This window comes from Vanessa cardui, chromosome 27, assembly GCF_905220365.1.
Source record: "Vanessa cardui chromosome 27, ilVanCard2.1, whole genome shotgun sequence".
Lineage (NCBI taxonomy): Eukaryota > Metazoa > Arthropoda > Insecta > Lepidoptera > Nymphalidae > Vanessa > Vanessa cardui.
This window is the reverse complement of record NC_061149.1, coordinates 3,378,934-3,392,713: the sequence shown is the minus strand read 5'-3', so window position 1 is coordinate 3,392,713 and position 13,780 is coordinate 3,378,934. Positions and strand designations below refer to the sequence as shown.

General features: G+C 32.2%; 1 protein-coding gene across 1 annotated transcript; it reads right to left on the bottom strand.

Moving 5' to 3' along the window:
• Positions 1-3,743: 3,743 nt before the first annotated feature.
• On the bottom strand, positions 3,744-6,117 carry LOC124541053 (ephrin-B2a-like). Its single transcript, XM_047118855.1, has one exon. It carries the CDS (start codon positions 5,668-5,670, stop codon positions 4,888-4,890), a length of 783 nt encoding a protein of 260 aa, XP_046974811.1. The 5' UTR covers positions 5,671-6,117; the 3' UTR covers positions 3,744-4,887.
• Between the last annotated feature and the right edge of the window lie 7,663 nt (positions 6,118-13,780).

Genomic DNA, 13,780 nt, shown 5'->3' with positions numbered 1-13,780 from the left:
CTTAAAAGTTTTATTATTGTCTATAACGTTCCAGTATAACTGGTACATACAAACATGAATTGAATGATTAATTCATTCATATTTAATATTAACCGTCCCAATTTAAAAGTATGCAAAAACCAATCTGATTGTAATATAAAATGACAATTATATTTGGAGTATTTATTTATATTTATGGCTATAATTTTGTATCTGGCAATGATAAGGGCTATGTAGTTTAATTGATCATAGCGTTATGTATCTGTGGGAATACGACAATAGCTTTTGTTTGATAGATATATGTTGAATACAATATATAAGAGGTATGTATCCTTTATTATATTGCAAATCGGATGAAAATCCATTCAGTAGAATCGAGATTAGAGAACGAACATTCAAAACTGTTGTTTACAGAACGTATCGATTCGATACAACAAATAGTGTTGTAACTTCCGCCTTCGATTTGTTTTTTTTTTAATGCACAAGGTATAATATTATACGGCCAAAGTTTTAAGTAGCAATTTGTTTATGATTTATGATTTGCTTTCCTGTATTACGGCTTAATTATATATGTCAAATTTAAATAATAATGTCGTGTTTTTCGGTTCGTTTGAAGTTAACATAACGTCATGTTGGAAATCACCCAAGATTTTTTTTTTAAATATAAAATTATCGTATCCATTATTAAAACTAGCGGACAGTTTTTTTTCATTCGAGATTCAAAAAATGAGGTTTCATTTTTTTTTTTCATTTAGGCAATTAATTATTCTAAGTACACAGCACAACTAATCAAAAACTAATATGAGAGAGAAATACTAAGAGAAAAATGTCGGTTTCGAATTTGATAATCACACTGTATCGAGAAATTTGTTCTAGAATTTTCTAGAACTTAAGTACATGTACTTATAAGCAGTCGCTTTCCATATATAAACATAAGTTGCGCACAATATTGGTGGGCTAAAAAAATGTATTATTTTCGTACGTGTATTCAGATACACGTACTAAATGTTTAAAGCTATTATTTTTTTAATGTCTAATCTTTAAAAGCAAAAGTAAAGCAATAGTATTCTCAAATTGAATATGTCATATAAATTCGCTTGCATGTCACAAGGAAAAGCTAAGGTGTATACTTTTTCATATAAAAAGTACAAGATCTTAATACAAAAATTATGAAATTTCACTAAATTTTATATATTTATACCTTAGCTTAGCTTGTGCGAATTTATTAAAAAAAAAACGCAATAGCAACCCGCGAAAACAAGCCTAACTATTGATAAGTTTTAAAAATATATTTACATCGTAAGACGACAACATATTTTTAAATTTCGAAATGGAACGCATTCTTTGTTCGATTCATCATTTAAAAAGTATAAACCTCTTTGTATTATCGAACGTCAACTGATGATAATCCTTCCATGTTAAACAGTTTCAATCTCAATTCGTATTAAGAACGTGACGTCAATTGTTGCAAAACATTATCCAACCATTGTCACATTTCACTTTTATGATTCTTAGTAATCTTTTGTATTGCAAATCCAAAAAGGTCCTACATTGTTTTTTTTTTTACTAATATTAATAGTTCCTCGAATCATCCTAATGGTTTATATAACGTCACAGTCATTATTCATACACCTTTTACGACAATTAAAAAAAAAAATGTCATTTTTGATTTTTTTTTTTAAATATTAAAGATAAAGGCGTTTAACTTTATGCCGTGAATGAAAATAAATTATAATTTCTTATAAACTGGACCGTATATTATCGTAGCGTTGGAATAACTAATATGCGGTCATCAATTAATTCCGTGAAACCTCTTTGAAGTTACGTCGTTTTTATTTTAACGTGATGCAATCTTTGAATGATTTCATACAATTTCTTAAACAGTCACATCTGTTCTTGTCATTTCTCAATTATTTTTTATATCTTTATAACAATGTATTATTTGTTCTTTTTTCACCATAGCAAAGAATTATCTTATATTGAGATTGTCGTATTTTCGACATTCGATATATTCAATCATATTTTAAAAAATCTAGGTCAGAATAAAGGCGCGTTTTACACAAGGAAAAATGCCAATTTTTGTGTTATGAATGCGTTCGTGAATGTCTAAAATTGATACATCATTGAACAATGTAAAGGAATCATAAATTTTTCTTATTCATATGCACCACAGATAATTAAAACACGTCTAAAAAATACTATTGTACTTTATGTGACAAATTTATCTATAATTGATTTTTCATTTTACGTTAAATATCTGCTTTAAAGATTTAACGTTCCGTTTATTATAAAACAGGTTAGGCCGATCCCTTCACAATCCCTTCAGGGTCGTGATCTCGAAATAACCAAAATAATGTATTAAACAACGTACTCTTAAACATATACAAAATGTTTATCCTTAATAAAAATAGAAGCTCTCAGCATATGGCGACGAACAACCAACTATTAGACGAACTAAAACTTTTATATTTTTAAATTTTAAATTTAGAAAACAATGCATTAGGCCAGTTGTGTTCGGACATGGTTTTCGTTTGTTTATGATTTTTTTTAAATAAGGTTCTTTATAGTGTATACAATTTATTTTTAAGTTCTTTACACGTCTCGGTGAATTTATTACGTACGGAGCGTGTTACGTTTAAAATTTCGATATAAACACACGTCTATTCGGCTGCATCTTGTACGGTTAATGACTCATTAAAGAGCTATTTTTAAATGAGTTTTATTTTCATAATGCTCACGACATATCTTTTGTCTTGGAGGTTAGGTCATTACCATTCGAAAAGAATGAATACAGTAATTACTGTCGAATATAAAGAAGAAATTCACTATGGTTTTTTTAATTAAATTATTTATGAGTTAATGTTAACTAATTATCACCTTACGTGATTTATAGTTAGCACAGGAACCTAATTATAATAATACATATTTATGTATACATATATTTTTTTTAATATGGCAAAGGAGAAATTATGTTCAGCCTAATAAAGACTTTAAAAATCTATAATACTGGGCTCGTTTCCCACAATACAGTGTGATTATCAAACGTTCATTCTTAAGCACTATTTTAAAATTATATCGACTGTCACTAAATGCGTATGTCTAACTGAAAACCGGTCTATTTCAGCTACATATATAACTATTCGATTATTTCATAATGTGAAAAACAATTCACATGTATTGAACTGCACATTTGTGCTCGTAATTGACGATTTGAAATCAGAAGACGAATTTTTTATCCTCATAAATTTTTTAGGCAAAGTACCAAAAATATTCAGCCATGTCATTGAAGGCGTCTTCAACTTGAAACGCTTTTGTGTACCGTGTAACGAAACGTATAATCTCCTGTTAACGCTTTCTGGGACAGTGTACGATTATAGACTTGAATATTATTTAGCTATTGTGTCCTATGCTGTACCTTAAAGTATAGGAGATAGTCCAATCCTCAACGTTGCTTTGTACATACAGACCGTAAATCTTGTATGTGTATAATCATCGGTTACAAATAAATATGACAGTTAAATATCTTTAAAACTGCATTCAATCAATAATAAGATATTATTTAAGACAAAACTATCATAGTTTGTGAATTGGTCATATATAGTTAGCAAGTATGTTAACTAACAATACTTTCTACATATAATTTATATAGTGATAAAATAAAATGTAGAAAGTACAATAAAGTTACTTCAAAAAAAACGTATTGAGTACTAAAAAAAAAGCCCAAAAAAATTGGAAAACGTCAAATTTTCATCATCACGTCAAAAATTGAGGATAACTTCACACACTCGCTGCCATCGTTCATGAGGTTCTAACTTCTGATTTCAAATGTAAATTCAAAGATATTTCCTATTTCAGATGTTAGCTTAATATAAATGAATTTTAAGGCTAGATTTGAAGTGCTACTGCCATTTTGAGCAATTACTCAAAAACAGTTCAAGAGAACTGCGATCATCAAACGTCATTAAATGCTCTGTTATGCGTAAAAGAAAATTTCGAGAAGCATTTAAGTCAGTCATGTAAATAATATTATTGAGGTGAAATGCATTATTTTTTTAAATACAAAAAGAAACATATCACATATATAAAAAAAGATAGAAAATTAGTACACCCTAAATAAAACCAAAATCACAGTATGGATGAACAAGCTTCGAACTTGTCCATAGTTTTTTTTTTAATATAAATAAATTCTAAGCGTTAGGTCGTATGGAAAATTAAAAAAAAAATGTCTTTTGAACTAAATTAAAATCTACCTAACTTCGTTCTATATAAGATTTCTCCTATTTCAGTACTCGAATCCTAATTCTTAATCAAATATCCTTCATTGCATTAGTGAAAATATAAAAATTTAATTCCTAATGGTTTAAGAAATCTATATTACCATTATACATATTAACGTTTTTTTTTTTAATATTTATATATATATTTAAATGAGTTCGTAACTACGTCGCAGCATCTGCTATCCGATCTTCTTGTATAATATTAATAGTTCGATTATTCAATAGGCCAGATATACTTTAGTTACAATAGTAAAATTAGGCTCAGTGTTCCTTAAAGACTAAAAAATTTGTCAATGGAACTTTCTGGATATAACTAGGAATTTTGCACAACTCTAAAAAAAACAGTCGTTCATCCTTTTCGGCACCAGATTAACATATCCACACAACACTACGTACTTACGAAATATCCGAAAAAATCCGTTATCCGTTCACAGAATTCCACAAACATTCCAATTTTAAAAAAACACTAATGATTCCTTCGTCCACCACAATGTTTCACACAAATTCACGTAAAGACTAGAGAATCCGGATAGTTTAGAGACTGAAGGGATTGTAGTGTTTGTGTGGTGTGTGCCGAAGAGGGCTTGGCCAAAAGATCGGGTCGCGGTGGCCGCGCCGCTTTAGCGCACATTCACCGAGCCAGGGGCGCTAGGACGGCGCTCGCGGCCAGGGCCAGCGCGAGGGAGGAGGCGAGCGCCGCCCCGCGCGAGTACGACAGCTCCTCGCTCTTCACAACCTCGTTGGGGGTCTTATCGTACTTGTGCGTCTTTTTCGTGACCGGCTTGATGGTCGTCGTGGTGGTCGTGGTCGGTGGCGTCGTCGGCGGCGGCGGAGGCGGGGGAGGCGTGGGCTGAGGCGGCGGCGCGGGCGGCTGGTCCTCCGGCTTACAGCACACACGAAACACCAGTTTCATGTTATGACTGAGGCAGCGCCCGCCGATGCGTCTGTGCAGGTCGTCTTTACTCGACGTCGATATGAAGTAGTAGTCTTTGCCCGGCAGGAACTCGAGCCCGCCGGGCTGAGGCGTGAACGGTCTGAAGGTAATCGTGAAAAACATCAGTTTGTGCGGCTTGTCGCATATCGCTATTATGCGAGGGTTCGGATTGGTTATCCTACACGTATCGTATTCTTCTTTGCTGACATTGTATATTATGTACTTCTCTGTGTCCTCCTCGAACGTTCCCGGAGCGTAAACGGGACATATAATGTTCACTTGGTCGTATTCGAACTGTGCATTACCTTTGTTGAGGTCGAATACGTGATCGGTATTGTCTATTCTGAATATACTATTCGTTGTGTTCCAATGTATGTAGAAGGATTTGGCGTAGTTTCCCATCACGCTCTCGATGAAGAAGACGAGGACGAGCAGGGTCCAGGGCGCTTGTCGCATTCCGAAATAAGCAAACGACACCATTCTGTCAGTTTAGCGTTCACAAACTCTCATATCCGATCGAAGGCACGAACCACTTTTTCTAAGCTCTCCAATTCGCATACCAATCCATATTTAGACACAAACTTTATTCCCAAACCGAAACATCATAAAACGTCCGTTCTACACAACAACACGAACGAATTCACTCATCGCACCGTAGGGTCCACCATGTTCGGTGCTCCACACTAGATTCTATTCATCGATAAATGTGGAATTTTATGGGACGTGGCCCGCTCTAAACTTCGATATAATCACTAAAAACCTTCCTCGTTCGACTCGAAACGCGTTAACTTTTGTCCGGTGATGATTTTTGTGTTTGTAAAACGTTGGAATTAATCAATACATCACAGATTTTTTACAATACTGAGGCGTTCTTTGTATAGGAGCGTGCGTCGCGGACAGGGTAGATACGTAGCGCCGCGCGGCGGTCGGTCGAACTACTGGAATGCTGCCCCGGCCGTCGGTACGCATGCGGCCCGCGCCCCGCCCCGCGTCCCGCTACCCCTTCAGACGCGTTCGAGCTTCGAACGAACTTTACATTCGTTTTTAGAGACCGAATTTATTTATGGTCATTATGAAAGACCTAAAATTTAATGTATTCTGTTGCATTTGAAAAACTTATATACTTTTTCATAGTCCTTATATATTTTATGATATAACTCTAGTGATTGACTATTTTTAAAGATAAAAACTAGATAAATAAGAGGTAGAGACAAGAATATTATCGAAGTTTATCTTGAACGCGTCCGACGCGTCGTTAAAAAAGTGCATTGCCACAAACAAGCTTTAAGCTCGCGAAGCCAGAGCAAAGGCTTTACGGGGCCTACGGTACAATATGGGCTAAATATTTAAATAGACCATTTGATGTATCAAATTATATTACACTTTGTTATATCGCATATTGATTTCGCTACATAAAAAACCAGAAATACTACACTCAGACGAATTATTATACTCCAATTCGAGATATATATAAATATATAATATTATTATTAATAATGGTTATCTTAGTAAGTTTTTAAGCTAAACTTAAAACAATATTTTAATATAATATTGCCATGAATCCAACTTTCGAAGTCTTTACGCCATTACTAAGTCTGGTACGTGACGAATCTTTCTGACAAGCCTTAATACGCGTATAAAACTATGTTTAAATATATTTTGATGGGTTCCGTAAACACGAACGCTTGTGTTATATGATTTTCACATGCCATAACCAATTCAGGTTTCTTGCTTATTATTTATGAAATAATAACTAATAATCGAATTAATGTCATATAATAATTATTTTAAAAGTATAAGTGTGCAATGTAGAGATGCAACATGTAGGCTCTACATTTATAATCTTGTTGATTGAAATCAAATACTTCATGAAAAATATATAATTCCATTTTTAAATAAGTTAATAAGTGTATATACATATATAGAGTTGACTTTTAAAATTACTTTAATAATGATTATGACTTTTAAGGTTGTCATGAGATTTATTTATAGTTCATAATTTTTGGACAACGTATTTATTTATATTATCTGTTGAATACTTTTTTTTGTTATAGATAGTACGCGCAACAACCTTTTTTTGTTTTGTTGTGATGTCAATGACACATTACTAAAACTAATTTATCGAATAAGATATTTTTTATATCACATTGGATTCCCAAACAAGTAAATAAAATGAATAAAAATGTATTAGTGCATTATTCATGAATAAGAAATATATATTTAAAAATAAACATCCTTGAATAAATATATGCTGCTATAGACGTTAATCTTAAGATATAGAGTCATATATATGTTGATCTATTGAGGTGAGTTTGATTAATTTAAAAGTTATATTAAATAAAACCTAAACTCATTAAGTTTTCTTTAAAAAAGGGAAGTTAATTAAAATCGACACAGTTTATATAATGACTGTTTTTTTTTATAGGACTGAGAAAACATTTGTTTTGCATTGACTAACAAAATGAAGCCTAAAACAATTAATAAAATTCAATAATAACTGAAATTATTCATTTACATAAAAAATATAAATCATTCAATTAGACATCAAATCCTTATGAAATACTGGGATCTTTAAGTATTAACGCAAAAACCTTCATTAAAAGTATAACACCTCGCCTCCACTGGTGACAGGAGAACTGGTTCTTTTTGCCCAGAGGATCGTAATTGCGATTCAACGGGGAAATTCTGCTAGCGTCCTTGCCACCATTGCACGCGGTCAAGATTTATACAGTACCTAACTATTAAAAAAAATCGATTATATAATCAAAATCAAAATATAATTTATTCAAGTTTACTTTTACCAGTGCGGAGGAATGGGGAACATATTGTGAGGAAGGTCTTGAGCATGGATGTGGATGGATATAGAGGTAGAGGACGACCGAGGAAACGATGGATGGATTGTGTGAAAGACGATTTGGTTAGAAAGAATGTTACTTGTGAGATGGCGTCTGACAGAGAAGTATGGAAGGAGCAGACATGCTGCGCTGACCCCAAAAAATTTGGGATAAGGGCAGGAGGTTGGTGAGTTATTTAACAACTATGGGCAAAACTATTTAATTTCTCCTATATAACCTTTCCAATCAGTGTTAGTGATTTACGAACAATGATAATCATTTATTAAATAAATATACGTTAAACACAAGCGTAAGAAACGGATGTTTGATTAACTAGTTATCTCTTTTTGTCATATTTCTTTTGACATTCGTTAGAAAAAGACAGCACTATTCAACTTATCACCCCTCAGACATGTTACAGGTATTCATTATCTAATCATTTATTATCATTGACAATACTAATTAGTGCTTTTCGCAAATCAGTATCTCCGATATAAATAACTCATATTCCACCTGCAAACAGCAAAATTAAGAATTAAGTATTGTGTTCTGATTTGAATGGTAAGCGGGTCATAATGGTGATGGTACAAGGACTAAAGGACCTTGTTACTCCTGTTACTTGACTGCATAGAGTCAGTTAGTCCTTTGTGGGGCAATGTATACGGTTTTACTGTTTCAACTTTCTTTTTTTAGTGGTACTGTTTCAATTGACCATCCATAAGAAAGTATAATACTTCTATATTAAATAAAGCAATTTGAGTTCGGTTGTGTATTTTAAATCAAATAATTCTACTAACTAAAAATGTCAAAATTCCATAAAAGCTGATATACATAATATTAATACAAGAAATAAGAACAAACTTGTAAACGTGAGAACGTTTTTGGGCAATGCTATACGCATATATAATAAGATACCGGGAAATATAATAATCAAATGATCATTTAATAAATTTAAAAAGTTTATTACAGATTAAACTAATAAATAAATCTTATTATTCATAAAGAGAGTACTTTTCAGTAAAAAAAAAAAAACGCTTGGAGTTAGGCTAGGGTTCCATCACAGGATACTAATTATTATAAAGAACAGCATTGTAAATCTGTTTGTTTCGATAGAGCATCTATGCGAGTTTCTTGCCGTTTCTGAAGGAGGTTTTCCGAAACGGTGGTAGTGTTTTATTATTTTAGATTCAAAAACGCTTCATTGTTAAGTAACTTACATAAAATTGATTTGATTTGATTAGAAACGACTCTCAAAAAAGACTAGCCAATGGGGTATCTGATGTTGAGGTAATTTATTAATTACCATCGGTACTATGGGAAACATTAACCATGCCCTACACCTTGAACAAACATTATCAGCTATAATGCTAAATTGTGCCTGTAAACCCAAAGCACATACAAGACTACAATGTATTACTGTTTAGGAGCAAAATTAGAGATGAACGAATGCTAATCGAGACTATTGAGGAACAAAACCCTATCACCAAGTTTCTTTTTGTAGATTAAATTTAGGTAGTAGTTATAATATTAAAAGTTATAATCTTTTTTTTATGGAATAGGTTGGTGGACACACATAGACAATGATGCTGTAAGAAATATTAACTATTCCTTACATCGTCAATGCGCCACCAACCTTGGAAACTAAGATGCTATGTCCCTTGTGCCTGTAGTTAGTTAATATGTTTTAATTTATGTTGTTTTTTTTATAGTTATGTCGTATCCTAATAAACATTTATTTCTTCCTTTCAAGTGATAATTATATACAACAATATTTATACCAAAAAAATTATATAGGTCATTGTCAAATATATAACAATACATAGCATATTGCCAAATATTTATCACACTTCTAATTAAAATACAAAGCGATTGTATTTGATAAGGTTTCCTGTGTGACCATGCGATTTGGTTTAATTAATATTATTAATGGCAACACTATAAAATATTATTGATTAAATAAAAAATGTGTTATTTGTCACATGTATTATTATAAAACATATTTTTCTATTTTAAAGATAGGCCAACGATGTATATTTGAATATATAAATTATATATATTTAAGGATTTCATCTAGAGATTTGAACCTATAATACTATATTATATTATCGAAATTTGACGCTATAATATTATAGTGTGGATTTAGCGATATCTTTGTAATAGATAAATCTATTTAGTTATGAAACAAACAATTTTAAAATACCTAACAACCACAAACAATTGTTAATTGCAATAAAGCATCACGTTACTTTTGTATCATATAACAAAATATTTAGGCACTTTTTATATTGGTGGTAGGTTGGTAGTAGGTGGGTGGTAGGTCAAACGTAATTCAGTCTGTCTGTATCTTGCTTTATCATAGCTCAACTACTGAACCGAAATTGATTAAATGTTTGTAGAAGAGAGGTTTCTAGTTCCCCCACTAGGATGGGGAATAAAACTAAAAATTAATAATTATTTAGTAAAATCCTTCTGCTTAAAAAAAGATCTCGATAGCGTAAGTTACTTTACTTTACTGTAAATTTTTTATGGTATAAGTTGGCGGACGAGCATATGGGCCACCTTACTATCATAAGTAGTCACCATCACCCATAGACAATGACCAAAATATTAACTATGCCTTACATCGTCAATGTGCCACCACCCTTGGGAACTAAGATGTTACGTCCCTTGTGCCTGTAGTTACACTAGCTCACTCACCCTTCAAACCGGAACACAACAATACTGAGTACTGTTATATGGCGGTAGAATAACTGATGAGTGGATAACCTACCCAGACGGGCTTGTACAGTCCTACCACCAAGTAATTGTGTGTTACTTTACATTCGAGTACCATAATCCCTAATATACGCATAGAAATGGTCACTCTACAATATTTCTGCTCTATTTCATATGACCGTGTCACGTTGGAAGCTTTTTATGTCACTAATACTGTTATGACTGACTCTACTAATTTGGATTATCTTCGAATGGTTCAGTAGATATATTGATTTATATTTTTAGGATTCATTTGTTCCTCGGAATTCCATCTAAGCCAATTTTCCCTCCAATCACAACACAGACAAATACATACAACATATACAACAACAACAACAGCCTGTAAATTCCCACTGCTGGGCCAAAGGCCTGCTCTCCCTTCGAGGAGAAGGTTTGGAACATATTCCACCACGCTGTTCCAATGCGGGTTGGTGGAATTCACTGTGGCAGAATTTCTATGAAAATTGTCACATGCAGGTTTCCTCACGATGTTTTCCTTCACCGCTGAGCACGAGATGAATTATAAAGACAAATTAAGCACAGCGCTTGCCTGGGTTTGAACCCACAATCATCGGTTAAGATGCACGCGTTCTAACCACTGGGCCATCTCGACTCTTACAATATATATTTACTCTTAATTAAAAAAAAAGTTTATTTATAAAAACTAGATGTCGCCCGAGGCGTCGTTCTTGTTTAAAAGGGTTGTTTGGCAATAAAAAATAGGCTTTGATCACTAATAGATCACTAATAGTGATAAGACCGCCTTTGCATACTAATGTTTTCTCTTGTCAATTTCTTACTTATTACTTATTGTCTATTCTTACTTACTTATTGTCAACTTTACGTGTGTGCAATAAAGAAGTTTATCTATCTATCTTATCTAGCTATGTTTATGGAGTTCAAAGTTTACTTGCATATATAAGCAAAGTAAATAATAATAATGCTAAGCTGCATCAAAATCGTTTCATTGGTTTGGTAAAAGAGGGACAGACATACAAAATTCATATTTATGGTATTAGTATATTAATATAAAACTATGTTACATGTAAAATATTACCAATAATATTAATTATCAAATCTAAAAAGCAATATACATATGAAATTATTATAGAATGGATATATATTTAGATAATTCGTATGTAGCAATATCACAATTTTGTATGCTATTTGAGTTGTGATAGCATTTATACCTATATCTTTATAAACATATAAAACAGGGCAAATCAAAATATTACTTACATCATGTTCGACATGTTAGTTTAGGAGATATGTACGGTAACATGTTTGTTTAATCGTTTATCAATATCAACAAATATTGAACGTGTGTGTATTGTACAAACATATGAATGGCGGATATGCCCTTTTATACTTGGTCAAGTTTAAAGAGCTATGATGACGTTTGTATCCATGCCCAGTGGTTAGAACGCGTGCATCTTAAACGATGATTGCGGGTTCAAATCCAGGCGAGCACCACTTAATTTTGTAGACCCAGCTTCAGATAAACAGGAACATCAAATAATTAACAATATTTAATATGGTTTACAATATTTATTCTTACAGTTTTCTTTCCAATCCATCCATTATCTTCCGTATTTAAACCCCAGATTAACAATTCCCATGTCAAATGTAATAATATTCTATTTCTACTTTTATTTATAAAAACGTCAAACCAAAAAGTATTCATTACATTCATATAATTCTGTGACTGAATATAGCTCAACAGCTAGAAGTTATATAACATAATGATTATTTATAAATATTATATTTAAAATACTTTATAGGCTTACAATTTGTTTTATATTTCATCTCGTGCTCGAAAGAAAACATTGTGAAGGAACCTGCATGTCTAATTGCAACGATATTCTGTTACATGTATTCCACTAACCCGCATTGGAACAGCGTGTTGGAATATGATCCAAACATTTTCCTAAAAGGGAGAGAAGGCTTTAGCTCATCAATAGGAAATTTACAGGCTGTTTTTGTTGTTTGCACTAATGATTCGCCATTTAACAAACTATATTAAGTGAAGCTACCACCGGTTCGAAATACAGATTCAACCCAGAGGAAGCCGGCATAGAACTCAGAATTACTTTTTCAACATTTAAAAATATAGTATCATGTTAGTTAAATACAATTATATATGTATGTAATATATCCTGCCTGGAAGTCAACAAGTATTAGCTCTACGCGTTTTTATCATTTAAATATACAGACAGAACTCTAACAGCTACCTACTACTATCAAGTAATTGAATTAAATTTTATATATAACTAGCGTCCCGGCTTTGCACGGGTACAATACTGATACTAAATATACAACAGAATTTGTTTATTTACGACACCACATTACAAACTTCTAAAATTATCAGTGTTTCTTTACTATATTGTCCATGTATTGTACACAAAAAACTTCCTCTCGAATCACTCTATTTATTAAAAAAAAACAGCATCAAAATCCGTTGCGTTATTTTATATATCTAAGCATACATAGGGACAGACAGAGGTAAGTGACTTTTTTTATACTATGTAATGATCTACAAGATACTTATTTTACAATATAAATAAATTAATAATAATCCAAGCAATATATTTCAAATCAATTAAATATATGTATTTATAAATAGCGAAATAAAAAGCAAATAAACGTTTTGAAAGTTTAAAACAACGCCGTTTTAAAGTTCACAAGTTCGATTCCCGGCAACACAAAGGGTTTTATGATGCATTAGTAACATAAAACCTGACTGTTTGTTTGTTAGCTTTATTGATAGCTCCGACGGCGGTGTTAGGTTGAGGACACAATCGGAATGATTTGATTTTAAACTTCACATTTTTAATAATTTTTTTTTACCGTAAAGTGGCTGTTAATTCAACTTGTCGCATACTCCAAGATCAAAGATCAAATTTCGAATTGATTTAAAGTTATTGGACTTCTTTGTTGACACGTTGAAGATTTCACGTCTGGAGTTCATGCATGATACATCATTTCATACATTGTTCTATAAT

What these genes read in the sequence shown, in the direction of transcription:
- LOC124541053 (XM_047118855.1), bottom strand. Translation starts at nt 5,670, where the DNA reads ATGGTGTCGTTTGCTTATTTCGGAATGCGACAAGCGCCCTGGACCCTG.